We start from the raw sequence: 26,904 nt of genomic DNA on the forward strand, positions 1-26,904 counted from the left end.
CAGTAGGTTGACCCACAATGCCCTTAGGAGGATATTCCAGGATTTCGACCCAGTGAAAGTGAAGGAACGGTAATATATATATTTATTATTTTTTATAAAATAGAACACATCTATAAGCTCCTCTTAATTCCAGGCATCCCACCCACCCATATCATCAAATACTACTTGCTCCACCATTGACAGGATACAAATATCTGTTCACTTAGCTCGAGGCCCCAAAAACTCGAGTGGAAGAAAGTCATCCCGCATCTTGGAGGGACTGCTGAAGAGAAGTTAGAATTAAATATTATCTATATGATACAGTTGTGAAGAAATCTAATCGAGAATTCAAAAGAAACATTTTTACCCAAAGACTGATGAGAATGTGTAATTCACTACCACAAACAAATGGTATAAATGCACCTGGAGAAGATGGGACTCAAGATTTATGCTAGGATTTATGCTAGACAAGGAAAGATGGGAGGAAATTCAAGTGCAACATTAACACTGGCGTGGACTTATTGGGCTGAATGGCCTACTTCCACATTATGTCCTACAATTAAGCACAACCACATATGACAGATATCCAATACCCTTGTGGAAGGCACTCTAGTCAATAGGTGGGAATTGTACATTTACAAACTGCTTACGTGTATTAGAATTCAGTACGTGGACACACTTATGAGACAAGGTACAAAACTGGATGGGCCCCAGCTATGCCTGTCTCTTTGTCGGCTATGTAGGACAGTCCATCTTCCGGAGTTACATTAGCAACACTTCCCACCTCTTCCTCTGCTACACTGATGACTGCATTGGCACCACTTCATGCTTCCACGAGGAGGTCGAACAGTTCATCAACTTCACCAACAGGTTCCACCGCTACCTGGACCATCTCTGACATCTCCCTTTCTTTCCCAGACCTCTCCATCTCCATCCACAAGGACCGACTCAACATTGACATTTTTTTTAAAACAAACCCATCGACTCCCACAGCTACCTAGATTACACCACTTCACACCTCATCTCTTGCAAAAATGCTATCCCGTATCCCCAATTCCTCCACCTCCGCTGCATCTGCTCCCAGGAGGACCAGTTCCACAGAACACACCAGATGGCGTCCTTCTTTAAAGACCATAATTTCCCCTCCCACGTGGTTGAAGATGCCCTCCAGTGCATCTCATCCACTTTCCGCACCTCCACCCTCAAACCCCACCCCCAAAGCCCACCCCTCCAACCGCAACAAGGACAAACACCCTAGTCCTCACCTTCCACCCCACCAACCTCTGCATAAATTGCATCATTTGCTGACATTTTTGCCACCTACAAACGGACCCCACCACCAGGGATATTTCCCTCCCCACCCTTATCCGGTTTCTGCAAAGACAGTTTCCTCTGCGACTACCTGCTCAGATCCACGCTTCTTAAACAACCACCCTCTCCTCCTGGCACCTTCCCCTGCCACCGTAGGAACTGCAAGACCTGCACCCTTACTCCGCCGCGCCCCACTACCCCCTATCTCTGTCTAAGGTCCCAAAGAAGCCTTCCACATCCATCTGCACTTCCACATATCATTTATTGTATCCGTTGCTCCTGAGGCAGTCTCCTCTATATTGGGCAGATTGGACGTCTTCTTGCAGAAAGCTTCAGAGAACATCTCCAGGACACTCGCACCAATCAACCCCACCACCCCGTGGCCAAACGTTTCAACTCCCCCTCCCACGCTGCGAGGGCATGCAGGTCCTGGGCCTCCTCCATTGCCACTCCCTCACCACCCAACGCCGAGAGGAAGTATGACTTATCTTCCTCCTCGGAACCCTTTGCAGCACTTTAGTTTTAAAATAGTGATGGAAAAGAATAGAACAGATTTAAAATTAAAGTTCTAAATTGGAGGAATACTTTCAAAGGTTGACTGAGGGGAGATATTTGCAAGTAGAGGGATAGCTGGAAGCCTTCAAAAATGAGATAATGAGAGTCCAGAGACAATATGTTCCTGTTAGGGTGATGGGCAAGGCTGGTAGGTGTGGGGAATACTGAATCACTAGAGAAATTGAGGCTTTGGTCAAGAAATAGGAAGCATATGTCAGGTATAGACCACAGAGAGAGATCGAGTGAATATTAGAAGAGTATAAAGGCAGTAGGAGTATATTGAAGAAATCAGGAGGGCAAAAAGGAGACATGAGATGGTTTTGGTAAATAGGGTTAAGGAGAATCCAAAGGGATTCTACAAATATATTAAGGACAACAGGGTAACTAGGGAGAGAACAGGGCCTCTAAACATCAGCAAGGCTGCTTAAGTGTGGAACTGCATAACAGATAATAGACAATAGGTGCAGGAGTAGGCCATTCTGCCCTTCGAGCCTACACCACCATTCAATGTGATCATGGCTAATCATCCTTAATCAGTATCCTGTATCAGTATCAGTAAGATGGGGGAGGTACTAAATAAATATTTTGCATCAGTGTTTACTGAGGAGTAAGATGTGGAGGACACAGGACATGGGGAAATAAATAGTGACATCTTGGGAAATGTCTATATTAGAGAGGTGGTGGTGCTGGACATCTTAAAAAGCATAAATGTGAATAAATCCCCAGGACCTTACCAGGTGTACTCTAGAACCCTGTGAGAAGATAGGGAAGTGATTGCTGGGCTCCTTGCTGAGATATTTGGATCATTAATAGTCACAAGTGAGGAGCCAGTAAACTGGAGGTTGGCGAATGTGGTGCCAATATTTCAGAAAAGTGGTAAGGAAAAGCCAGGGAACTACAGACCGGTGAGCCGGATATCGGTGGTGGGCAAGTTGCTGGAGGGAATCTTGAAAGAAGGATTTACATGTATATAGAAAGGCAAGGACCGATTAGGGATAGTCACCATGGCTTTGTGCATGGGAAACTGTGTCTCACTAACTTGATTGAGTAACAAAGAAAATTGATGAGGGCAGAACAGTGGATGTGATCTATATGGACTTCAGTTAAATGTTCAAGGTTCCTCATGGTAGACTGGTTAGCAAGGTTAGATCACATGGAATACAGGGAGAACTTGCTATTTGGATACAGAACTGGCTTGAAGGTAGAAGACAAAGGCTGCTTTTCAGACTGGAGGCCTGTGATCAGTGGTGTCCCACAAGGATCGGTGCTGGGTCCACTGCTTTTCATTATTTATAGAAATGATTTGGATGTGAACATAGGAGATATAGTTAGTAAGTTTGCAGAGTTAGAGCATAGTAGTTGGGAGGTCATGTTACAGTTGTACATCTCTATGATTCTAATGACTCTACTCCACTCCTTGATGATTTAATGAAAATGAATATTGTATTCAAATAAAAATCAAACATCTTTGTCTGGTCAGCAACATTCAAAAGGCATTTGGATGGGTAAATGAATAGGAAGGGTTTGGAGGGATATGGGCTTGGTACTAGGTGGGACTAGATTGGGTTGGGATGTCTGGTCGGCATGGATAGGTTGAACCGAAGGGTCTGTTTCCATGCTGTACATCTATGACTAAGATGCAAACATTTTACAAATTATAACTTCACAGACGTTGTGCATGTCTACTAGAGTTGATCAGTTCACATGATAGAAACAAGACTTGGTGTTGATACAAAAGCAATTAGACCTGGTTCTCTATTTGGAGAAAGTGAGGACTGCAGATGCTGGAGATCAGAGCTGAAAATGTGTTGCTGGAAAAACGCAGGTCAGGCAGCATCCAAAGAGCAGGAGAATCGACGTTTCGGGCATAAGCCCTTCTTCAGGAATGAGGTGGGTGTGCCAAGCAGGCTAAGATAAAAGGTAGGGAGGAGGGACTTGGGGGAGGGGCGTTGGAAATGCAATAGGTGGAAGGAGGTTAAGGTGAGGGTGATAGGCCGGAGTGGGGGTGGGGACGGAGAGGTCAGGAAGAAGATTGCAGGTTAGGAAGGCGGTGCTGAGTTCGAGGGTTGGGACTGAGACAAGGTGGGGAGGGAGGAATGAGGAAACTGGAGAAATCCGAGTTCATCCCTTGTGGTTGGAGGGTTCCTAGGCAGAAGATGAGGTGCTCTTCCTCCAGCCGTCGTGTTGCTACGGTCTGGCGATGGAAGAGTCCAAGGACCTGCATGCCCTTGGAGGAGTGGGAGGGGGAGTTGAACTGTTGAGCCACGGGCTGGTTGGGTTGGTTGGTCTGGGTGTCCTCTGAAACGTTCCACAAGTAGGCGGCCTATCTTCCCCAATGTCGTGGACGCCACATCGGGTGCAGCAGATGCAGTAAATGGTGTGTGTGGAGATGCAGGTGAATTTGTGGTGGATATGGAAGGATCCCTTGGAGGGAAGTAAGGGGGGAGGTGTGGGCGCAAGTTTTACATTTCTTGCGGTTGCAGGGGAAGGTGCTGGGAGTGGAGGTTGGGTTGGTGGGGGGTGTGGACCTGACGAGGGAGTCACGGAGGGAGTGGTCTTTTCGGAACGCTGATAGGGGAGGGAAGGGAAATATATCCCTGGTGGTGGGGTCCGTTTGGAGGTGGCGGAAATGACGACGGATGATATGATGTACATGGAGGTTAGTGGGGTGGTAGGTGAGGACCAGTGGGGTTCTGTCCTGGATTGAAAAATGTGTTGCTGGACAACCCCACTGGTCCTCACCTACCACCCCACCAACCTCCATATACATCATATCATCCGTCATTTCCGCCACCTCCAAACTGACCCCACCACCAAGGGATATATTTCCCTCCCCTATCAGTGTTAAAGCCAAGAATCATTGCAAGACAACAAGCACAGAGATGATCAATTCACCAGATTTGGTGCAAATTCAGACTCAAGCCAAGTGTTCTGAATGACCTCAGTCACAGATTACCTCCCAAGGAGGAGGCTGGGCAGGACGGTGTTAGAAAAGTCATGTCTAAGAATAATGAAGATAGAGTCGGAATTTCAACTCAGGTGAAAAAATAAAATACAAACTTTGTTTTTAAATACGTACACCACCTTTATCAAATAATTTGAAATGGAATGCTTTAGCAAGTATTGCTTAAGTCTCTCAATAGGCCCCTAATATCCCTGTATACAAAATTACAGCTGTAGAGCAGCTTCATGGAAATAGCACTAATGCATTGACAATCAAATTGCAGATTCACCTCAGTGAAGTCAGCCATCCTTAAAATTAAAATGTGACAAGTTGGCTTCTGAATATCTGTAAAAGTTCAATGTCAACACTCCATGATTTTCACAGTCCAGGCCCACTTACTGACAGCTTTAAGTATTACTACAAAAACCTGATAAGTCCCAGAGGATCCTTCCATAAATTTGCATTCAGAGAAGATAGCAAGGATGACTCTTTATAATTTGATTCGTTTACAATGTGCGGTGTCAAAAAATGCTAAATGAAAACAATACAGAAATAATTAGTTGAAAAAAAATGATTTATTCAATTCGTTCACACATTACAATGGCCTAAACTTGTGAAAAGCACTGGAAAATGTCAAAACGTAACTCCTGAGAAGTTCAATAATATTTATCAACTTTGTGCAGAGTCTTTGGACAAGTGCAAGACAATCCACCACATGGTCTACTCAATTAAACATGTTTTAGCATCTGCATACTGCAGTGTAAAATCCCAGAGAATTCTTACTGTCTCTGTTGTACAGAGAAACAGACAGCTGAGCATTCAGTTTTTGTAGTCATCACCTTCCTCTGGTTCCTCAGGTGAATTATGCACTGATTCTACAATGCTGATTTATTGATTACATTGTGCAGCATAACTTGTACATTTTGGTGCAACATCCCATGCTTGTCTCTGCTGTGATTTCCATGCTGGCCTCCTGCAGGTGACCAAAAACAGCATAATCCCCAGACTAGTTAACCTCATCCTGCTCCTGTTATTCTCGATGTTACATATAGTCTTCATCGGTTTGAACCCAGAGTGATAGCTGTGGACTATTGTGGCTTCCGTCACCACCTTCCATATCCTGTAGGTGGTCTCTCAAACAGTTGAGTTGTACATTTGCTTCCTATCAATTACTTCAATAGCTTCAGAGATTAGATGCTGCTGGCAGTGGGTTTTCAGGTTCCTAACCATCAGTTTATCAATTGGCTAAGCTGTTAGGATGTGAGGATATTTGTGTGTTGAGGCCAGTGACATCCAACTGCAGGAGCTGTAATAGTATAGTGTTCCTTTTATTTAATTGATAGATTTATCCATTTTCTTAATCCACACCTCAAAAATGCTAGAAATGACCCATATAATTTTGATGGCCTTGTAATGCACAGGTTTCTGGTCTAGTCCTGTAGGAAAGTGGAGTCACGCTGTCAAAGAAGTTGGGCCCTCAACAATAGATGATGTATTCAAGTTCATGAGACAACATAGCTTCTTGAATTAATTTATCAAAACAGTGATAAATTTTCAGTGCCATCACGATGGCAGAGATCATAACAATCAAGATTGATTGATCCATTTTCCACTATTATATATTTCATCTTTAAACAGAAGCAATCTGGTAATATATAATTTTTAAAAATCCGGTTACATCCTCAAAAAGGCCTCTTGGTGCATACTTGTTTATCACAAGAGCAAAGCAGTTTTGGAGCCATTTGACTTTGCTGTCATAAACAACACACTCGCTGCTCATCATGTGGAAAGTGATGATGGACGTTGTCTCGAAGCAGCAGATGGAATTGTTGCAGGTGGAATTCTTGCAACCCACCTTTGTCAGAGAAAACTCCCTCCTTGCAGGAACAGACTGGAGATGGGAATGCTCTGCACTTGATCTTCCTTGAACCTTGTAGGCAGGGTTACTTTAAATGTTAGGATCGGCAGTCATTTTCATCCTCTCCCTCGCCTGAAAGAATGCCGCTTATTAAACTTTAAGATACTTGCCTTATATTTCAGAATTGAAGGGTATGGTGCTGGAAAAAGCACAGCCAGATTCCTAATGAAGGGCTTATGCCCAAAACATTGTTTCTCTTGCTCCTGGGATGCTGCCTGACTGGCTGTGCTTTTCCAGCATTATACTCTTCATCCCTGATCTCCAGCATCTGCAGTCCTCGCTTTCTCCTTATGTTTCAAAATGGTTGACAACCTTTATGGTAGTTTCCCATACATCTTTATCCACCTTCATTTAATTATCACCACATTCTGAGCATTTCTTCTGAAATTTCTATTTCATTTTTTGACACTATTTTTATTTTGATGGTCTCAGTTATCATCTTTGCTAGAAGTAAAACAAAACTCTGTCTACAAGTTAAAAAAAGAAGTCATAAATTTTACACAAATCTGTTACATCCCTCTGATTCGTTTTTTCAGGATAGAAAAAAGGAGGAAACTCAAATATGTTGATTCCCTCAAAGTTAGAAAATGATTTCAGTGCCTCTGTATTATTTTCATAATATGGTGAACAGAACTGCACTCAATGCTCAAAGTATGGTCAAACCAATGTTTGATGTATGTTTAGCATACTTGTGAATCTTAACCCTCCAGAAATAAACTCTAGCACTTTGGTTGTTTCTGATACAGCTTTAGAACTGCATTATAACATTTAGAGATTTGCATCCCAGTTCCCTTTGTTGCTCCACTCTATTTACATCAACACTTTCCAAGATACATGTGACTTCAGAACATAATGTGACACAATAATACATGAAATTTATTTGATAACTATGTGCTAATCTTGCAAGTTTATGGAATGCCTTCCTGCATTGTATTGCTGTCCTCCTCAGCATCAACTATTTCTCTCAATTGAATAAGTTTTGATCATGTGCTTTTTATTCCAAAATCTAAATTATTCTTATAAATTGCGATTGACCATGCTTCTTTCCTTGTGGAGCCTCATTTTCTGCCATTCTGAATAGCTAATCCCAGGTTAGTTTTCCAGCTAGTTAGTTAAACATCTTCCTACTGACCTTCAAACTATATGCTCTGACCTTACTCAGCCTACCTTTTGGTAACTTAAAGACCTTTCTGGATATGGAACTTCAACTGCGTCATCATTATCTACTCTCTTACCTTTTTTAAAGGATAAAGGTGAGGTTAGTCAGGCAAGACTTGCTCCTTTGAAACACAGCTAAATATTCATTATATTTATGGTTTTTAGAGAGTTTATTTTCTCCTTTAGTATGGCTTTATTTTTAAAAACTGATATAAAGCTGAATGGTCTATTGTTCACTAGACATATTCTACCTCTTTTTAATTTAAAAAAAAGGTATAAAAATTAATTGTCAGTTCTTTGGCAGTAAACCTTTTTTCTAGTGAATTATTAATGTGTAATGATATGCTGTATCTCTCCTAGTATAATGTAAGATATGCACTTTTTATTCCTTTAGGACAAGTGGTTTTAATCCAGATTTTGATGAACATTTCTTCCATTTTTATTTTAAGCATGGTGTGTAATTTCTCTTCATTTTGTGACATGGCCATCTGGCCCATCTCCCTCGTAAATACTGAAGAAAGGCCATTATTGAATACCCTGCTATTTTGCTGCCTATGTTTATCCTGAAATTATTAGTTTTATGCTCACCCCAACTTTAAAAAAGTAAGAGTTCACAATTTTATGTTACATGTTTTGATGATCCATTTTCCTAGTTCCTCTTCATCTTTCAAACCGTTCTTTTAATTGTTGTCCAGTCTCTTTCTATTCTCTCTTGCCACATTCTTGCCTGCATCATATGCTTGTGTATGGTTACCCATGGTTATGTTATACTCATTTCTCCCCCCTATGTCTTTATTGATCTTAGGATGTCTCAGTTTTATTGTTTGCTTTCATTTTTTAAGCAGTACATACTTTACTAAACTTTATTCAACTAAACTACCGTTTTACTATTTATTACTACTATTCTACATTATTCTTTCGACATCACTATTTTCTGGAGGCTTTCGACCAATTTATCACTTTGATATTTGTCATACTTTGCCCTACTCACTTACTATCCTAAAACCTATTATGATCATTACTGCATTGATGGTCATCTTTCTTCTCTAATCTGCTCTGGATCATTTGTTGTTTCCAATAGTGAACTCTCCCTAGGTAAAGACCAGTGAGTCCAGGTGACGGTAATTCTTTGTTGCCCATGCTGGCAGTGTCTACATCTTAAGCAGCAACTTGATTTGAGTTTGGTAAATAGTTTGTTGTAGTTAAAGGTAAAGCCACAAGTTCCATAGGGGTTATGTATTCAACTGCAAACCAGTTTCAGCACAAATCCACTATCTTAGCCCATAAAACATAGAACCTATTCGTGGAAGGTCACTCTTAATCATTTTTGGTGTTTGAGGTAGATTTAAAAATGTATTGTAAACTATTGTCAAGATACTTCAACATTATTTTTGGTACTGCTAGTGTTATTTTCAAAAGAAATTGTTACTCTGCTTCAAAGCCCAAGCTGCAGCACAAAACAATATGCATTTTATTTTGTTTGCAAATTAAAAGACTTGCAACATATCCAGTTATTTGAAAACAATGGCAACGGTTTCCTTTCAAATGTGTGTTAGCTATACTACCAGTTATTGGGTGCATAAAGTCATCATGGTTCATACGGACTGAGGGTTTATGTACAGGACGTGTCGTGTCACGAGGCTTTAAATGAAGGACACTTAACCTTCAAAATCTCACTCACTTGGAAGAAAACATCTTCAGCACATTGGTCAAAGCAGCTACATTGACCAACACCAGGAAAGCATTCTGCATCACTTTGCTGTGCACAACACAACTGATACATTTGCTTACATAATAATGAAAGACCAAAAGTGAGTCATGCATAATTTTAGGATGTCTTACAAATAGGTTCTAAAATATATTTTAATGCAATGACTCCCACTATGAAATTAAACTTGTGTTGGCAATCTAATTCAGTCAAACATTTTATCCAAGCAAAGCTTTGACAAAGCTACCATAGCCAGACATGAGCTTTAAAGAAAGCCAACTCACTTTAACAGTTTGATCGAGAGATGCTGTTGCAACACGAGATAGGGGACCTCCAACTCCACGGTGTATGTCTGTCACTGGCAAAGTATGACGAGACCAGACATATCGAGGTTCAGGCACATGAGCAAAGTTGACTTGCAAGACACTGTTGGAGAGAAAATAAATCAACATTTCACTAACTTGCACCATTCCACATAGATGGCACACATTAGGCAAAAGAAAGAATTGTTAAATACCAAATGTCTGTGCAAAAACACTTCAAGGAAGTATGGAGAGGCTAAGTGGGTAGACAAAAAAACTGGCAGATGAAATATAATGTTGAGAAAAGGAAGGTCATTTACTTTAATAGGAAATCAAAGAATATTTCTTAAATAGTGAGTGACAGGAAGGGTCTAAATTTAAAAAAGAACTTTGAGTCACAAGTCAATATACGGGTACAGCAGGTAGTTGAGGCCACAAATGGTATTTTGGTCTTTTTTACAAGTAGTATATAGTAACATATTACATTGCAATTATATAGCACCTTATTGAGGCCACACCTATAGTACTGCAGTTTTGATGTCCATGCATTTGGAAATATATACATGCCAGAGAGAAAGTGCAAAAGATCACCAAAGTAATTTTTTGAATGGAGGGATTGTCCTCCAAGGAAACATTAAAATAGATGGGTCTTTTGCTCTCTGATGTCTAGAGGAATGAGAGATTGTCTCAGTTAAAATTCCTGTAGGGCTCAACAGGGTAGATGCAAGAAGGATTTTTCCTCTTGCTTGGAGGAAGTTATGGTTATTTACATTAAGATTTGTAAGGAATACTCAGTAACTTTGTTGAATGTCACAATGTGGAGATGCGGTTTTGGACTGGGGTGAACAAAATTAACAACACCAAGTTATAGTCCAACAGGTTTATTTACAAGTACAAGCTTTCAGAGCGTTACTCCTTCATCAAGTAGCCAGTGGGGCAGGATCATAGGACACAGATTTGTATTAAGAGATCGAAATGTCATATAAATGATGCGATGTACTGAACAAATCCAGACTGCTGTTAAGTTTTTAATTATTTGGAGTGGGTTGCAGGTTGATTCATTAATATGTAAACCCCAGAACTTCTTTCAAGTCACATTCCCAAGATAACAAAGGTTTTTTTTAAAAAAAAGGTGACATCTCAGCTCAGACAATGCATTAAAAGTGTGAGGCTAGAGTCTGTCTACATTCCAAGGTCTGTATCAGACCTGTGCAATTTCCAAAGTAGGAACTTACAAAGTTTCACATGGACCGACTGCCTCCAGACTGTGTGCTTTCCAAACAAAACAGAATGTATCTGCAAACGCAAATTCACCTCATGGACCGATGAGTGTCTGCTTGCGTGCATGCGCGTGCGTGTTGAGAGTGAGTGCATGCATGTGTGGGTGCGTGTTGAGAGCGAGAGCGAGTATATGGCAATGACAGGGTTTGCATGAGTGAGCGTGTGCATTTGGGGGTGGGGGGGCAGTGTGTGCAGGTGCTGGGGAGGAGAGAGGGAGTGAGTGCGTGCAACGGGCATATGCCTGTGTGAGAGTGTATGTGCACACGGGGGAGTGCAAGGAGTGCACTTCAAAATAAACCTGTTGGACTATAACCTGGTGTTATTTGATTTTTAAACTTTGTTGGATGCATCATTTATGTAGTGTTTTTAATACTTTGACTGAACTACTCAACACAATCCCAGACAGATCTCCCACATTCTCCCCTCAATAAACTTGAAGTCATCAAAAACTCTTTAAAATGTGTTATGGAATGCAAGACAAACATTTATTGGTCATCCCTTCTTATCACCCTTGAGAATGGAGTGGTGAGATGGCTTCTTAACACACTGCAGTCCTTGAGATGTGGTTACACCCATAATATTATTAGGAATTGAATTCCAGGATTTTGACTGAGTGACACTAAACAACAGTGATAAAGTTTCAAATTTGGACGTTAGCTTGAAAGCGAATTTTCAGGTAGTTTGCTCTCCCATGACCCTGCTGTCTTTATTTTTCTTGGTGGTACAGATCAAATGCACACATTGCTCAAATCTTAGACTTCCCCTAATTACTGTTCTCCTCTCACTCCTGAATTGCTGAACTACATTCATGTAAAGTTAAGGCTAAGACATTGGCCGGGTCTATTAACACCAACACAGGGAATCTTAAAATGAGAATCAATTTTGTGCTTTATGACCTGAAGTCCTGACCTGATTACATGCAGCAACTGTCAAGGAAGATTCAACTTTCAGTGGGCTGATTTGCATCGCATGTGATATTGTAAGAATATTTCCACAACTGACACCAGGATCAGAGACCAGAGTTAATTACATTATACTTACCTGAATACTTACCCTAGTTTAATAGTTTTGTCATGATCTTTAATTTCTGGTGCAGCTTAGTGATTAACAACTAACATTTCTCCCCCTACTCTTCCAAGTCTATGAACCCACCCAATTAGCTGACACCCTTAAGACAGTTACAAATTTACCTGAACACGGCAACTGATGTCAAAAGAAAATGGGGGAATTACTGCTTTTCTTCACCACTGCCCTCCATGGTTGGCTGCGCTAAATGCTTATTGCTGCAGCTGGGACAGGGAAATTCCCGCTACAAGGACACAAAGTAGGTTTGTAACTATCTTCATAGTCAGTGACCACATCCTCAGCATAGTCACTGACCAGAAGATCTGAACTATTTAAATCATATGGGAATTAGTTCCTGTAATGGAGAGATATTTGAGTTGGTATTTTGGAAGAACAGAGTAAATTGAGATAATGGTTGTTCTTCATTTTAAAAATGTTTAATCATAAATGAAGTTTTATAAATAGATGGAATAAACTCCCTCCCAATTGCAATTATTCTAGTATAAACACATTAATAGAAGCTGGAGCAATGAGTGCAAAATTAAAAAGTCTGAAGAACAGTAGTCAGACTAAGCAACAACAGCAACCTTGGACCATTATGAATTCAGCAACTGTAAATTGCAGGTTTATAGCAACAAGAATTCTGTACTCTAAAAGATTAAAATCTAAAGGCAGCCTACAATATTTAAATTCTATACAAATCCTGCTGACATTTGATACTGAAGAAATACTGAAGAAAAAAAGTGCCTATTTTTAAAATTAAGAACAATGCTATTGGCAGTCATTTTAGACTATCAGTTGAATAGCTATTCTAAAATGAACACTTAGTGCCTGGGCATATTAAAAAGATGCCTAATACTACAAGTTGCTAATATCCATGGGCTAATACTATCATGTTGAAAACAAAGTGTCACAGCAGAGACAGTTAACGTTCTGTTCCACTTACTGAATTTGAGAGCACATGCTTCCCATTCAAAATGTTCATCAGCAACCATATTGAAATCTTTTTAAAAAAAACACTCACTCAAAACATTCCCAAACCAGTCTTAAATTAAATTATGGTTTGTCCATTCAAGAGTAATACTTCAGACTTATCTTACATAATTCTGTGATGATGAGGCTTCCTATCCATCGTTTCTTTAGTCTTTCTTTATCTCCTTCCTCTGACACCAGGAATCATTTTGCAGCTCTTCTATGCCTAGTTCTAGCACCCAAAAGTTGGGTTTACAGTTTGGCAACCCTATTTGAAGAGCATTTTTTAAAAATTCACTTCTGAGATGTGACCATCACTGGCTGGGCATTTATGGTCTGAATATTACTGTCTGTATTGAGCTTTATACAGTTCGGTCATAACTTTCTCTATGGTAAGTTCTACTATTCTGTCTCTATAAAATCAGTTCTATTGCTTCAATCAAAAAAAGCAAATTAATTGCAGAAAGTTAGTACAGTATTTAGGTATAATAAATAATTAAGTCTAATGGAATACTATCCTTTACCACAAGGGGAAATGAACATAAAAATAAGAAAGTTTTGCTTCAGTTATGAAGGGCATTGGAGAGACCACATCTTGAATACCAAGTGCAGTTTTGGTCTCCTTATTTAAGGAAGGAAGGAAGGACGTAAATGTGTTGGAGGTGTTTCAGAGAAGGTTTATTAGACTGAATCTGAAACGGTATAAATTGACTCATGAGGAAAGGTTAGTCAGATTTGTCTTGTTTCTACTGCAATTTAGAAGAGGAGGAACTTAAAAGTAATATTTAAGATCTTTAACGGTCTTAGAGTCAACCAGCATGGAAACAGGTCCTTTAGCCCACATGCCTATGTCAGCCAAAAAAAAAGTACACTAATCCCTTGTATTTCCACTAGGTCCATAGCCCCCTAACATACCCTGGCATTTTAAATGTTCTCCCATGTCCTCCTTACACTTTGAGTACCTGCCTCCACCACACGCTCAGATAGTGCATTCCATATTTCTACCACCCTCTGAGTAGAGAAAAACAGAGTTTTCTCAGATTCCCTCTAAACCATCTACTCCTCACCTTAAATTACTGATTTTAGACATGTCTGCCATAGTAATTTAAAAAAACTCAATTAGGCAAGATTGCCCTAAACTAAATCCATGCTGACAATCCCTTCCTTTCCTATTGCCGAGTAATCATGTCCTCTCTGCCAATGATATTTCATGGCCCCACTTTGGCCTCCTAATTTCGCTTTTATGAACCCCCTGCCCCTCCCCCCACATATACACACACACTGTACTCAAGGGCTTCACCTGTTTTACTACTCTGTACCTAATGTATTTTCCTTTGTTTTCTTATCGAACTGTTAAAATTCCTTGACATCCAGGGTTCTTGCATTTGCTTATCTTGCCCTTCACTCTTTGGAAGAACATGCGCGCCTGAACTCTCACTAAACTACTTTAAAAACTCTCACTTTTCAAATGTAGAATTACCTGCAAGTAGCTGCTCCCAGTCTATACTTGCCAGATCCTGTCTAATGGTAATGAAATTGGCCCACCCTAGGTTTAGACATTTGCACTCTTATCCCTTCACATATGGCATTTCAAACTTATGGTTACTATCCCCAAAACCATTTGCCCATTGACACTTCATCCACTTGACTAGGTGGAAGCGGATAATCTGTTTCCTCTTCCATGTGAATCCAGAGCTAGGGATTACCATTAAAAATTAAAGGTAACCTTTTAGAACAGTAATGAAGTGAAATTGGTCCTCTGACTGTGTGGGGCTTTGGAACTCTGCATCAGAAGCAGGCTCAGTGAATATTTCTAAAAGGTGTTAGTAAAGTGATTACCTTGTCTAACAAGATTATAAGGTTAGCAGGAGTAGATGACAATGCAGAATTCAAAACATAACCAAATCAGCCATGATCCTATTGAGGATCACTTTGAGGGAGCATATGACTTACTTCCACTCCTCGTTTGCATGTTTGTACACAATAGCATTTCTCAGATAACTAGTATGGCCATTATTTCCAACTGCATTTAAGATAGAGACCAGCTTCTTGAATTACAACAATCTGCGTGAAGAATCTCTCACAGTACAGTTAGACAGACAGTTCCAGACTTTTGACGCATGAAAGATAGCAATAAACATCCAGGTTTGGACATGCATGACCTGCAAGGTAACTTGGAGCTGATGACATTCCTAACTATCTTAATCATCAAGAACTTCCTCAACTATTTCATTATCTTGTGGGTTGTAAGTTCTTCCTATTTTACACTTGCCTTACTCATTTTGCTGTTGTTCTGCCTATAAATCTATTTTGTCAAACTCATTGTAATATCTGATGTGCACTTTCAGTTTCACTGAGCTTCTTGGTTTTGTATCATCTACAAATGTAACTTATTTGCATCTAGGTTCTGAATCCAAGTCAGTGATGCAAATATATAGTAGCTTCAATATTTTGGTTGAGAGTATTCTACTCAGAACTTCTTTCCAATCCACATTAACAAAAGAATAAAGGTGCTGCACAGAATAAGCTTTTATATACAGTGTAATGAAGCAACAACACGACCCAGGGTTGCACAAAGGTATAAATTTCTTCAAGATATTATAATAGAGATATACAGGATCATGGTAGGTATAGATAAAGGTGGATATAGCCAAGGTCTTTTCTCCAGGGTAGTGGAGTCCAAAACTAAAGGGCATATGTTTAAAGATGAGAGGGGAAAGATTTAAAAAGGAACTTGAGGGACAACTTTTTCACAGAGAAGGTGGTCTGTACATAGGACGAGCTGCCAAAGGAAGTGGTCAAGGAGAGTACGATTACAACATTTAAAAGATATTTGTATTGATACATGGATAGGAAATGTTTAAAAAAGGGATATGGGCCAAATGCAGGCAAATGGAACTAGTTCATTTTAGGAAATCTGGTCAGCAGGATGAGTTGGACTTAAGGGTCTGTAACTATACTGTATGGCTCTATGACTCAACAGACAGGCAGCCTTCTAACCCTGTATTCGTAACAGAATAAAATTAAAATACTTAACTCTTAAGATCGCCCCAGTGGTTCATAACCAGATTTTAAAAATAACCAATACCAGGCCCCAAGTTTATAGCTTCAACAAAAGAATTAATTCATTAACACAGTAGGCTTAGCTCATTAAGAGCCACAAGGTGATCTAATCAATGTCTGATTTAAAACCATTCCTTGATTATAGCATCTTTACTTACAAACTCAGACAAAGAGAGTTTAGGGATAAATCAAAAGAAACAAAAATTGCGTTGTAATTGGTCAAATCACTTCAGCTATTTCCATGACCTGTAACATCACAGCAGATGAAATTGTATCTTACTTGGTTTCTGACTGCTCAATGCAAATAACTTCCAATAGGTGCTGAGGAATATTTAATTCTTACAAATGAGATCTATTCTCTGAACTTTTGATAAATTGATAATGGGGGATGACCAGAGACTAATCAAATTTCCGTCCTGTAGTTTTGTCAGTCACAATCCTTCTGGTACAAACACAGCTCAAAACCAGTTAAAACTTAGGTTTCTTTTGTTAGACTGGCCATGCTCCTGAGGCTCTGTTAACATTCAAACATCTGCTATCTGAGCATAATCTCCAGAACTGAAACATCCACAGAGGTTCTTTGAACAAGAATCAACCTGCAAACAACGTTCAGGCCTGGCCTTATAAGCAAACATCAGTTTGTTTGCTCTCATTTATTTTGAAAGCAAAGGCTACTGCTCAGTTGAAAGGTCATCTTCATTCAGCTTGAAACCAAAGAAAAGAAAAAACTAAAGTCTCAACATGAGAATTCTTCTTCCATGATAGCAAAAGTGATAGCATGAAGGAGCAGCACTCCGAAAGCTAGTGCTTCCAATTAAACGTGTTGGACTATAACCTGGTTTTGTGTGATTTTTAACTTTGTACACCCCAGTCCAGCACTGGCATCTCCAAATCAAAAAAGTGATTAGCATTTAGATGAGGACTAATGCATAAACAGGAAAAAGTTAACATTTGGTTTGATTCGAACATAGAATTCTGCAGCCATGAAAGTGATGGAAAAAAAAACACATATAAAAGGAAATAATGGAATGCAAACTATGGGAACAGAAAACATAAGTGCATATGGGAATCACTGATTTTTAATTACAACAACAAAACAACATGTGATTCAGAATTTTTAAAGTACTCTGACCTGACCACCAGCTCAACTCATGTCGTAGACAATCTGAAATGTCAATATCAATTTGTCAAACCTGCAACCATTCAAGCAATTACTTGCAAAACCAATTAAAATTAATGGATTGATGGATGTCTTACATATGGGTAAAAGTTACAGAAGAGATGCTCAGAACCATATGTCTGGACATTGTCCCAAACACCACTATCATCCGCATTTGATAGGTTCTGTCCTATCCAGTTCAGACTGACAAGAGCTGGCACTATGGTGGGAGAGTGTTGCAAAGGAGTTGCCCAGGAAGTCCTCAACATAGACACCAAACTACATTAAGTCCTCCTGCTGATTATCACCCACCACCTGAATCAGTTCAGTGTTATACAACATTTGGAGGAAGCATTGAGATGACACAGGCACAGAATGTTTACTGCTGGGAGACTTCAAAATCAATCACCAAGATTGGCTCTGCTGCAACACAATTATTGACTGAATTAGATGAATCTGACAATACATCACTGCTAGACTGGCAGTAAAGGAACCAAGGGAAAAACAAAATGCACTGGACACTGTAGGCCTGCAGCAGGATTGCATTCAACCACAATCTGGAACCTCATGGCCTGTCATAACCTCCCTACTATTACCATCAAGTCAAGGGATCATCCCTTGTTCAATGGAGACTATAGGAGGGTATTTCAGGAGCACTAGGCATACTCAAAATGATACCTAGTGAAGTTATAACACAGGACTACTTGCCTGCCAACCAGCATAAACAGTATGCATTGCAAAGCTAAGCAATTCCACAACCAATGAATCAGAGGGGAGCTCTGCAGTCTCTCCACATCTAGTTGTGAATGATGGTGGACAACTAAACAATTCACTGGATGAAGAGGCTCCATAACTTGCCCCAGCCTCAATGATGGGGGAGCCCGGTATAATCATTGCATAAGACAAAGGCTGAAGCATTTGCAAGCATCTCTCGCCAGAACAAGTTGAAAATCCATCTTGACTTCTTTCCTACGTCGCCAGTACAGAGAGAATACTGGCATTTACTGCAAGAATCAGTGCTTGGGCCCCATTTACTCATGATATATAAAGTGACCTGGACAAGGTTTCCAAATGCAACATTTCCAAGTCAGCTGAGAACACAGAAGTGGGTGGGACTACGAATGAGGAGGAGAATGCATGCAGTTTATTGGCTTTCATTGCAGGAGAATTGGGAGTTCAATAGCAGAAATGTAATACAGAGCCTTGAGGAGAGCACACCTAGAATACCGCATGCAGTTTTGGTCTCCCAACCAAAGAAAGGATATACTTGCCACAGAGAGGATGCAGTAGAGGCTCAATAGACTGACACCAGGGAAAGTGGGACAAATTGGAGTGGTACAGCAGTCAGCGCTGCAGCCGCACAGTGCCAGGTTCGATTCAACTCTCAGGCATCTGTTTTTGTTGAATTTGAACGTTCTCACAATGTCTGCATCGTTTCCTCCCACAGGCCAAAGATGTGCAGCTAGGTTGATTAGCTATGGTAAATGCAGTGTTATGGGGATAGGGTACAGATCTGGATGGGACATTCTTCAGAGGGTTAGTGTGAACTTAATAGTCAGAATGGCATGCTTCCACACTGTAGAGATTTTATGATTCTAGGGTTATGGATCAATCTACAAGTGGATTGCAGTCATTCAAGAAGACAGTGCAGCGCCACCTTCACCAGGACAACTAGGATCAGGCTATAAATCCGGATGTAGATCTGCTCACTGACCTGGCAAGTTCATTTTCAGACATTTCGTCACCATACTAGGTAACATCTTCAGTGAGCCTCTGAACAAAAGACTGCAGGTGTTTCCTGCTTTCTATTTATATGTTTGGGTTGACGACATCATTTCCTGCTCTTTTTCTCAATGGGTGGTAAATGGGGTCCAAGTCAATGTGTTCGTTGATAGAGTTCCAATTGGAATGCCATGCTTCTAGGAATTCTCATGCATGTCTGTTTGGCTTGTCCTAGGATGGATGTGTTGTCCCAGTCAAAGTAGTGTCCTCCCTTATCTGTATGTAAGGATACTAGTGAGAGTGGGTCATGTCATTTGAGGCTAGTCGATATTCATGTATCCTGGTAGCTCGGTTTCTGCCTGTTTGTCCAATGTAGTGTTTAGCTCGCTGAAATAACGTTCTGATGCAACTTAGTTTGTAGATAATGGGATGATTGCTTCTGTAGTTCAATATTTGCTCTGTATGTGCTGTTTTCCTGTAGACTCTGATTTGAAGGTTCACATTGCTTGTTTGCTCTACTGTGATATCAAGGAATGGTAGTTTGTTGTTTTCCTTCTCTTTTGTGAATTTTTTTGGTCTTGAAAGTTTCCTCTAATTGGTTTCGTTTAGTGATGACAAAAGGTGTCATCCACGTAATGGATCCAAAGTTTGGGTTGGACGGTAGGCAGAGCAGTTTGTTCGAGTCTCTGCATTACTGTCTCTGCTAAGAATCCTGATATCGGTGATCCCATGGGGTTCCATTAGTTTGTCTGTTGGTTTTGTTGTTGAAGGTGAAGTGGGTGGTAAGGCATAGGTCCACTAGCTTGACAATACTGTCCTTGCTGATGAAGTAGGTGGGGTTTGGTGTAGGTGTCTAACAGTGTAGTCAGTGTTTCCTTAGCTAGGTTGATGTCGATTGATGTGAACAGGTCTGTTACATCAAAGGATACCATTACTTTATCCTTTTCTATCTTGGTGTCTTTGATGGTCTTCAGGAATTCTTGTGTCAGAGATAATGCATTAGAACATTACTTCAACGAGACACCACACACTGCAGCACAGAGGAACTACGCAGAGCATAGGAAATTCACCTATACAGTATTAAAAAAAAGAGTGGGTACCCAATGAAGACAGTTCGCCGATTTCTCAGCAACAAACCCAAACAAGCAGACAAAACGTATCCAGAAATACTAGCCACTCTCCCCTATGTCAAAGACATCTTGGAAATTACTGCCAGACTACTCAGATTCCTTGGCATCATTGTAGCTCATAACAAACAACAAGCAAAACTAATGTCATTTACAAAATACAGTGCAAGAACTGTAACAAACACTACATTGGACAAACTGGCAGAAAACTAGCTACCAGGATACATGAACATCAACTCGCCACAAAAAAACATGATGCACTCTCACTAGTATCCTTACATACTGATGAGGAAGGACATCATTTTGACTGGGACAACACATCCATCCTCGAACAAGCCAAACAGAGATGTGCGTGCGAGTCCCTAGAAGCATGGCATTCCAACTGGAACTCTAGCAACAAACTTTGACTTGGACCCCATTTACCACCACCTGAGAAAAAGAACAGGAAATGATATCACCACCAGAAATGGCACCACAAAACCAGGGAAATCTAAACAACTAAAAAGCGGGCTATATCAGTGCATCATCCAGAGGATGACTGATGATGTTACCTAGTATGGTGACAAAACATCTGAAACCGAACCTTCCGGCTCAGCAAGAAAACCTACATCCAAAATTTAGAAATCATACATTTCATCTATTCATCCAAATCAGTAGTATAGTCTGTAAATAGACCTCAGTACTATTTTTTGTGGCACCCCACTAGTTTCAGCTTATCAACCCGAAATTGGTCCATATTTCACACCGCTCTGATTTGTGTTAATTAATTAATCTATTATCCATGCAGATATGTTACCCCTATACCATGCGCATGGCATAATCTCAGAATAAGGAGCCAACTATTTTAGACAGTGATGAGAAGAAATTGCTTCTCACAAATTAACGAACGTGTGGAAATCTCCACCGCAGAAGGTTGTAAAGGCTGGGCCATTAAGTATATTCAAGGCTGAGATATTTTTAATCAGTAAAAGAACCAAGTGTTACGAGAAAAGGCATGAAAGTGGAGTTGAGGATTACCAGATCAGCCATGAATGGCGTAGCAAATTCAATGAGCTGAATGACCTACCTCCACTCCTACATCTTATGGCCTGCATTCTCTTTTATATGAGAACTTATCAAAATGCAATCTAAAGTCTGCTAAATCCACAGGCTCCTCTTAAACCAAGCATCCTACCATTAATCTCTTCAAACACTACATGTCCCAACATGAGTTGTTGGGAGATTCAGTCAGTTCACAACCAAAGAAAGTCATCCCCAGTCTTGAGGGACTGCCTAAGAGGAGTAAGAATTAAAAGGCCATCTTAACAATATAGTTATGAAGATATCCAACAGGGAATTCAAACAAACATTATGTTTAGCCCAAAGAGTGGTGAGAACTTAAAATTCACTGTCATGGTTATGGGTACGTTTGTCAATCTGGGAAGGTGATTTGCAGACATTTCATCTCCTATCTAGGTGACATCTTTGGCGTTTTGGAGCCTCCTGTGAAGCACTGCTATACTGTGTCTGCTGGATTTATTTGGCTCTGTTTCTGCAGCTTCTGGTTACTGGCAACCAGAAGCAGCAGAAACTGAACCAAATAAATTCCAGAAGACAGTACAGCAGTGCTTCACAGGAGGCTCCAAAACGCCAAAGATGTCACCTAAAGAGGATGAAACCTCTCAAATCACCTTTCCAGTTTGGTGAATATACCCACAACCACGACAACAGGCACCTGGAATCATCATAGAAACCCTAGTGTGGAAGCAGGCCCTTTAGCCCAACAAGTCCATACCGACCCTCCAAAGAGTATCCCATCCAGACGCAATCCCCTATCCTATTACTCTACATTTCACCTGACTAATGCACCGAGCCTACACATCCCTGGACACTATGGACTTCTTGGGCCGAATAGCCTGCTTCCGCATGGTATATCCTACACTTAACTACATTATGCCCAGAAATCCAACACACTTGTGGAGGTCACCCAGATTAACAGTGTTTTGTAGATTTACAAACTGTGTATTAAACCATCAAGGAGTGGAGTAATGAAGATGAACATTGTATTGAAATAAAACCAAACAGTACAAAAATCTGACTGATATTGTGTATTTCCACTGGAGTTGATCAATTCATAAGAAACAAACAAAACATGCTGTTGAAAAGAATACAACCAGATCTGGTTCTCTGTTCACCTAACAACTCTAAAGAGGCAAAAGATTCAACCAAGGCATTCAATGACGAATACCACATATTTGCTACAACACCTTTGTAGGAAGGAACAAACCAGCATCCTTGAAGGCAATTTTGCTTATCCATGCTCAGAGCAATCAGAGGGCTGCCTATAAACTGAGTTACAAGGTAACAATGATATTTTACTCTATACATTAAAATAATAATATGGGGGCAGGAAAGATCGATGCTATGTATTATTAATTTTAAAGTTCACATTTTGCAGAAAAATTGCATAATTTCACTGTTTTATTTCAAAGCTGTTATGGGACCTACTGGACTCCTCCATAGTAACCAAGAGATCAATGAGGAAAAAGAATTATTCACTCTCTCAGGCAACATTTAGGAGGATATTTGTTTGTGACTTTCTCTCTCATTAACTTTAGTGAAGGCCTAATAAGGAAGCCCTTTACATGGTAAAATATGCCACAATTTTCACAGGAGCATTATCACACAAAACTAGAAAATGGAGAACAGATGACCAAAATCTTAGAAAAATTAGTTTCAAGGACTATTAACACTGATGAAATAAGAGAGAATAGAGATAAGGAAAGATTTAGGAGGACATTCTGGAGTTTTGGAACTCAACAACTGAGAGAATTACTGCTGGAATGATCAAAGTTGGGAATGTGCAAGAGGCCAGAATTGGAGCAGCAGAGATGCCTTGAAGAGTTTCATAGAGTTAAGTTCGTATTATAGAACCCCTGCAGCGTGGAAAGCAGGCTGTTCAGCCCATCGAGTCCACACCGACCCACTGAAGAGTATTCCACCCAGTGGGCGGCATGGTAGCACAGTGGTTAGCACTGCTGCCTCACAGCGCCAGAGACCCAGGTTCAATTCTCCGCCTCAGGCGACTGACTGTGTGGAGTTTGCACGTTCTCCCCGTGTCTGCGTGGGTTTCCTCCGGGTGCTCCGGTTTCCTCCCACAATCCAAAAATGTGCAGGTCAGGTGAATTGGCCATGCTAAATTGCCCGTAGTGTTAGGTAAGGGGTAGATGTAGGGGTATGGGTGGGTTGCGCTTCGGCAGGGCGGTGTGGACTTGTTGGGCCGAAGGGCCTGTTTCTACACTGTAAGTAATCTAATCTAAACATATCCTAATCCTGTAACTCTACATTTTCCATAGTTAACCCACCCAACCTACCCATCCCTGGACACTATGGGCAATTTAGCATGGACAATCCACCTAACCTGCACATCTTCAGACTGAGAAGAAACTGGAGCACCTGGAGAAAACCATGCAGACACAGGGAGAATGTGCAAACTTCACAGAAAGTCAACTGAGGGTAGAATCGAACCAGTGTCCCTGGTGGTGTGAGGCAGCAGTGCTAACCACTGAGCCACCATACCATCTCATTGTTGGGCAGGAAGAAGGTAAGGCCGTAGAAATATTTCAAAATAAGAATCAGGAATTTTAAAGGCAAGAATCAATGCAAGTCAGCAAGCTCAGAGGTGGTCAATGCACCAGATATGGTGTATGTTCAATCACAAGCCAAGGGTTCGGAATGACCTCAGAACCATGAATGACCTCTCAAGGTCAAGAGAGTGTTAAAATAATCATGTCAAGGAGTAACAAAAGGTATAAAGTCAGAATTTAGACTCGGTTGGTAAAATAAAACACAAACTTTGTTTTTAAATATGTCCACCACCTCTGGTCAAATACCTTGAAATTGAGTGCTTTAGTCTCTCAGCAGGACCATTATATTCTCATTTCAAAATGAAGAATATTTGTACAGTGGAATCATGGGAGTAGCATCCACTGCATTAGCAATCAAATTGCAGATATATCTCATTAAAGTCAAGCACTCCTAAAATCATTCCGTATTTAGTCTATTACCTGCACAGACTCCACACGAGAACAAGATTATCCTTCCCTCCTGAGATTAAATGACTGCTATCATCAGTGAAGCAAATGCATGTCAGGTCCTGATAATGCCTGTTCAGTGTCAACAGGAGATTTCCAGTAGAAACCTGATACAAAAGAAACAAAAAAAAAGATTAAATACCACAAGCTCTTAAATATTTTGCAGAAATATTCACAGTATCACTTGATCAAAATGTTTGTGGACATGAGATAGATAATTCCTGATTTCCAAACACAATTTTGAAAGGAGTCTACAAAATTTAATTCATCTTATAATTTCCATATATTTCCTACGTAGGAATGTACCATCTGATTAGTGCTTAAATGTTCTACCTCTTCCCAAATAATTCAACTGCATCCAATTTACATTGGACCTATTAAACCCTAAACGTTCAATGTCATGCTGTGTGTTGCATCAAAATATAGCAAGCCAATGATTCTAAACTCAAATTTGAACTGAGAAAGCCTCCAGCTAAAATAATTTGTCAAAATATTAATGTGTGGAGTTCTTTAGCTATTAGCTCTTTCCAAGTTAGAAAAAAACAATTCAATAACAAAATGCAAATTTACATGTGGTGTCATTTGTTCACCCTCGGCTCTACAGCAACTCAGCAATGATTTGCTCATGTCTTCCTCTCTCAAAAAAAAAGAGAAAAATCACAACACCAGGTTATAGCCCAACAGGTTTCACTGGAAGCACTAGCTACCAGGTGGCTGATGAAGGAGCAGCACTCCGAAAGCTTGTGCTTTCAATTAAATCCGTTGGGCTATAACCTAGTGTTGTGCGATTCTGAACTTTGTACACCCCAGTCCAACACCGGCATCTCCAAATCATGTCTCTCAAAAAGGACCAAAAGATTGCATCAGATCACTGATCAGCTAAAACTGACAGCTCACCACAATTTCACCTTCCCAGACTTTCAGTTTGTCAGCAAAGTGAAAGCACGACTACTGCACAGTATTATGCTTTGAAACTTTATTCAGGCCAAGAAAAATCTCTTCCCCAGGGGTCTCTAACTTGCACTGAGTGCGTGCAGTGGAAAAACTTGACATGACTATCAACTCTAAATTAAAAGATTGAAGGGTTATATAAGAATAGATGAAGGATTCCAGATGGATTAGTGAGGCTAGAGACAAAAAGGTGATATTTGTTGTGGAACTGAGTGAAAAGAAATTGCTTTGTTAATAAAAAAGGTTATGGAACGGAGGATAATGTCAGCTATGAAATACAGCTGATAGTGAAGTTAGAAAGGAAGAGAGACACAGGACTTAAGAGCATGCTTAGTGTGGCATACAGAAAAATAGTGGAATTCATGAAGTGCCAAAAACAACTATTTAGTGGGCAGCTGAATTTTATGACGGTTATTGTGGATGGATCCAAAATAGACCGAATGAAGAGATCCATGTAAAATGAATTGGAGCTGGAGATTACCACTGAACAAAGAGACATGCCAGGGATCTGGAAGGGGTCGTGAGAAAGGCATGATAAAAAAAAAAAGGACGCGATAGCAGTGAAGGTTAAAAACAGACAAATGAACATCAGAGATGTACATCATGAAAACAGACCCTTCAGTCCAACTCGGCCATGCCGACTACATATCCTAAGTGAATCTAGTCCCATCTGCCAGCATTTGGCCCACATCCCTCTAAACCCTGCTTATTTATATACCCATCCAGATGCCTTTTAAATGCTGTAATTGTACCAGTCTCCTCTACTTCCTCTGGCAGCTCATCCCACACATGCACCACTTTTGCCCCTCAGGTCCCTTTTCAATCTTTCCCCTCATCTTAAATCTATGCCTTCTAGTTTTGCGATTCCCTCATCCCCAGGGAAAAGACTTTGTCTATTTACACTATCCATGCCCCTTTGTACTTGAGAATGTAACTTTAAAAAAGAGGTTCTGGGCTTTAAAAAAGAAAGAACATGGTCATTCTAAAAGACAGACTGAAACAATCCAGGACTTTTTCAATGTATAATTTCATCACACTGCAAACTTTTGTTATAAATTCTGACTTACGATCGTATTCTCCACAACCACCTGATGAAGGAGCAGTACTCCGAAAGCTAGTATTTCCAAGTAAACCTGTTGGACTATAATCTGGTGTTGTGTTTTTTTTCAAACTTTGTACACCCCAGTCCAACAGTGGCACCTCCAAATCATGCCCTTTATGATTTGTAAACCTTCATAAGGTCACACCTCAGCTTCCAACACTCCAGGGGAAAGAGCACCAACCTATTCAGCCCCTCCCTATAACTCAGATCCTCTAACCCTTGTCATTTACATCCTTGGATTTACATCCTTGTCAATCTTTTCTGAACCCTATCAAGTTTCACAACATCCTTCCTATAGTAGAGACCAGAATTGCATGCAGTACTCCAGAAGTGGCACAACCAATATCCTGTTCAGCTGCAACATGACCTCCCAACTCCTATACTCAACACACTGACCAATAAAGGAAAGCTTACCAAATACCTTCTTCACTATCCTATCTACCTGCGACTCCATCTGCCACTCCTCAGCTCATTGGCCCATCTGATCAAGATCCCATTATTCTGGTAAACTTCT

General features: G+C 40.4%; 1 protein-coding gene across 2 annotated transcripts in view; it reads right to left on the bottom strand.

The window, feature by feature from the left end:
- wdr18 (WD repeat domain 18) overlaps window positions 1-26,904 on the bottom strand; it is a 199,960-nt gene that overhangs the window by 162,968 nt on the left and 10,088 nt on the right. For both annotated transcript variants that reach the window (XM_072593920.1, XM_072593921.1), the window contains exons 3-4: window positions 24,311-24,444; window positions 9,858-9,999 (exon numbers count right to left, since the gene is read on the bottom strand). In XM_072593920.1, the coding sequence (XP_072450021.1) occupies window positions 9,858-9,999; window positions 24,311-24,444 (276 nt within the window). The remainder of the gene's footprint in view (window positions 1-9,857; window positions 10,000-24,310; window positions 24,445-26,904) is intronic.

Source organism: Chiloscyllium punctatum, chromosome 24 (genome assembly GCF_047496795.1).
Source record: "Chiloscyllium punctatum isolate Juve2018m chromosome 24, sChiPun1.3, whole genome shotgun sequence".
Taxonomy (NCBI): Eukaryota; Metazoa; Chordata; class Chondrichthyes; order Orectolobiformes; family Hemiscylliidae; genus Chiloscyllium; species Chiloscyllium punctatum.